This window comes from Laccaria bicolor, genomic scaffold, assembly GCF_000143565.1.
Source record: "Laccaria bicolor S238N-H82 LACBIscaffold_105 genomic scaffold, whole genome shotgun sequence".
Lineage (NCBI taxonomy): Eukaryota > Fungi > Basidiomycota > Agaricomycetes > Agaricales > Hydnangiaceae > Laccaria > Laccaria bicolor.
In genome coordinates this window covers 48,039-49,191 of record NW_001889976.1, presented here as the reverse complement: position 1 = coordinate 49,191, position 1,153 = coordinate 48,039, and the positions used below count along the sequence as shown (strand labels likewise).

At 51.0% G+C, this 1,153-nt stretch overlaps 1 protein-coding gene across 1 annotated transcript; it reads right to left on the bottom strand.

Annotated features, from left to right (window-relative positions):
- Positions 1-16: 16 nt before the first annotated feature.
- On the bottom strand, positions 17-1,065 carry LACBIDRAFT_335645 (uncharacterized protein; the record flags this gene model as incomplete). The annotated part of the gene is made up of 5 exons (XM_001890514.1): positions 17-21; positions 69-225; positions 368-422; positions 528-773; positions 872-1,065. 5 exons carry the CDS (start codon positions 1,063-1,065, stop codon positions 17-19), a joined length of 657 nt encoding a protein of 218 aa, XP_001890549.1.
- Positions 1,066-1,153: the final 88 nt, after the last annotated feature.

Below are 1,153 nucleotides of genomic sequence, written 5' to 3'. Positions count from 1 at the left end.
CCATCTGCGCCACAACTCAATCTAATGCAGCATTAGTGAGGGACTAGCAGATGACGAACTTATCACACCTTTAAACAGGACCAGTAGCGGCGAGGGGCAGAAAGATACCAGGGCGAGGGAGAGGGACAAAAGTGAGCTAAACAAGGTGACTGGCCGCTGGTTGAGATAGTCATCAACAGAGTTCGGCGGACCAAGTCGCAGTGTCGAGCGAGGGACAGAAAGATACTAAGAGCGAAGGAGAGGGGCCAAAGTGAGCTCATCAAGGTGACTGCTGGTTGAGATAGTTATCAACAGATTGCGGCACTCCAGGGCCGCACAAATTATATCATGCTCAGTGCGTTGTCGTAAGGCGGGATACATCACTCACCGAGTGCATTGTTGTAAGGCGGGATACATGATCTCTGCACAGATAGAGGCATGCCCTGGCGCATCAGATAGCATGCCCTGGCGCATCAGATATTGCCTTTTTGGGGGGACCGGCGTCAGGTACTGATATCCAGATGAGGTCAAGTTTCAAAGGTCCTCACCTGAATATGGTCAAGGGCTCGTCAGGATTGGCGCTCTTTGCCAGGCACGTGTAATCCTTGAGGTCTTTGCAATTTGTTTGTGCTGCCTTGCCCCCTTTGCCCTCTCGACGATAATTTGTGAGCCCACTCCCACCGAACATTCCTGTGACTCCAGACATGCCTTTGTTGCAGACTCGCCAGCCACGGCCCCCAACTCCAGGACGAAAACCGTTCTCTTCGGAGGAGTCGGCGATTCTCAGACAATACCTAGAAGATTTTCGTGTCAAAACGAAGGAAGAAAGAAAGAAGCTGCTGATGTATGAGGTATACAGACTCATGAAGGCCAAGGCACCCCCCCTGCTTACAGAGGAGCAGTGGAAGGAGAGGAAGACGGTGGGTGCTTGCTAGTCATACTGCTGCTCATTTGACGCTTTTGCCATAGAAGATCAAAGAGTGGTTTCAAAACCATGGAAGATGCATCAGGATGCCGAAGTTTGGATATGTCAAACTCATTTCCACCAGATATGTAGTTGCGCACCTGCGCCAGGAGCAAATACATGAGGTCGTGACTCGGCTCGCAAAGGGCACGCCACCTGGGTCAAGAGTGTTTCTTGCTAAATACCAACAAGGCCTAAAGGAAGTAATGG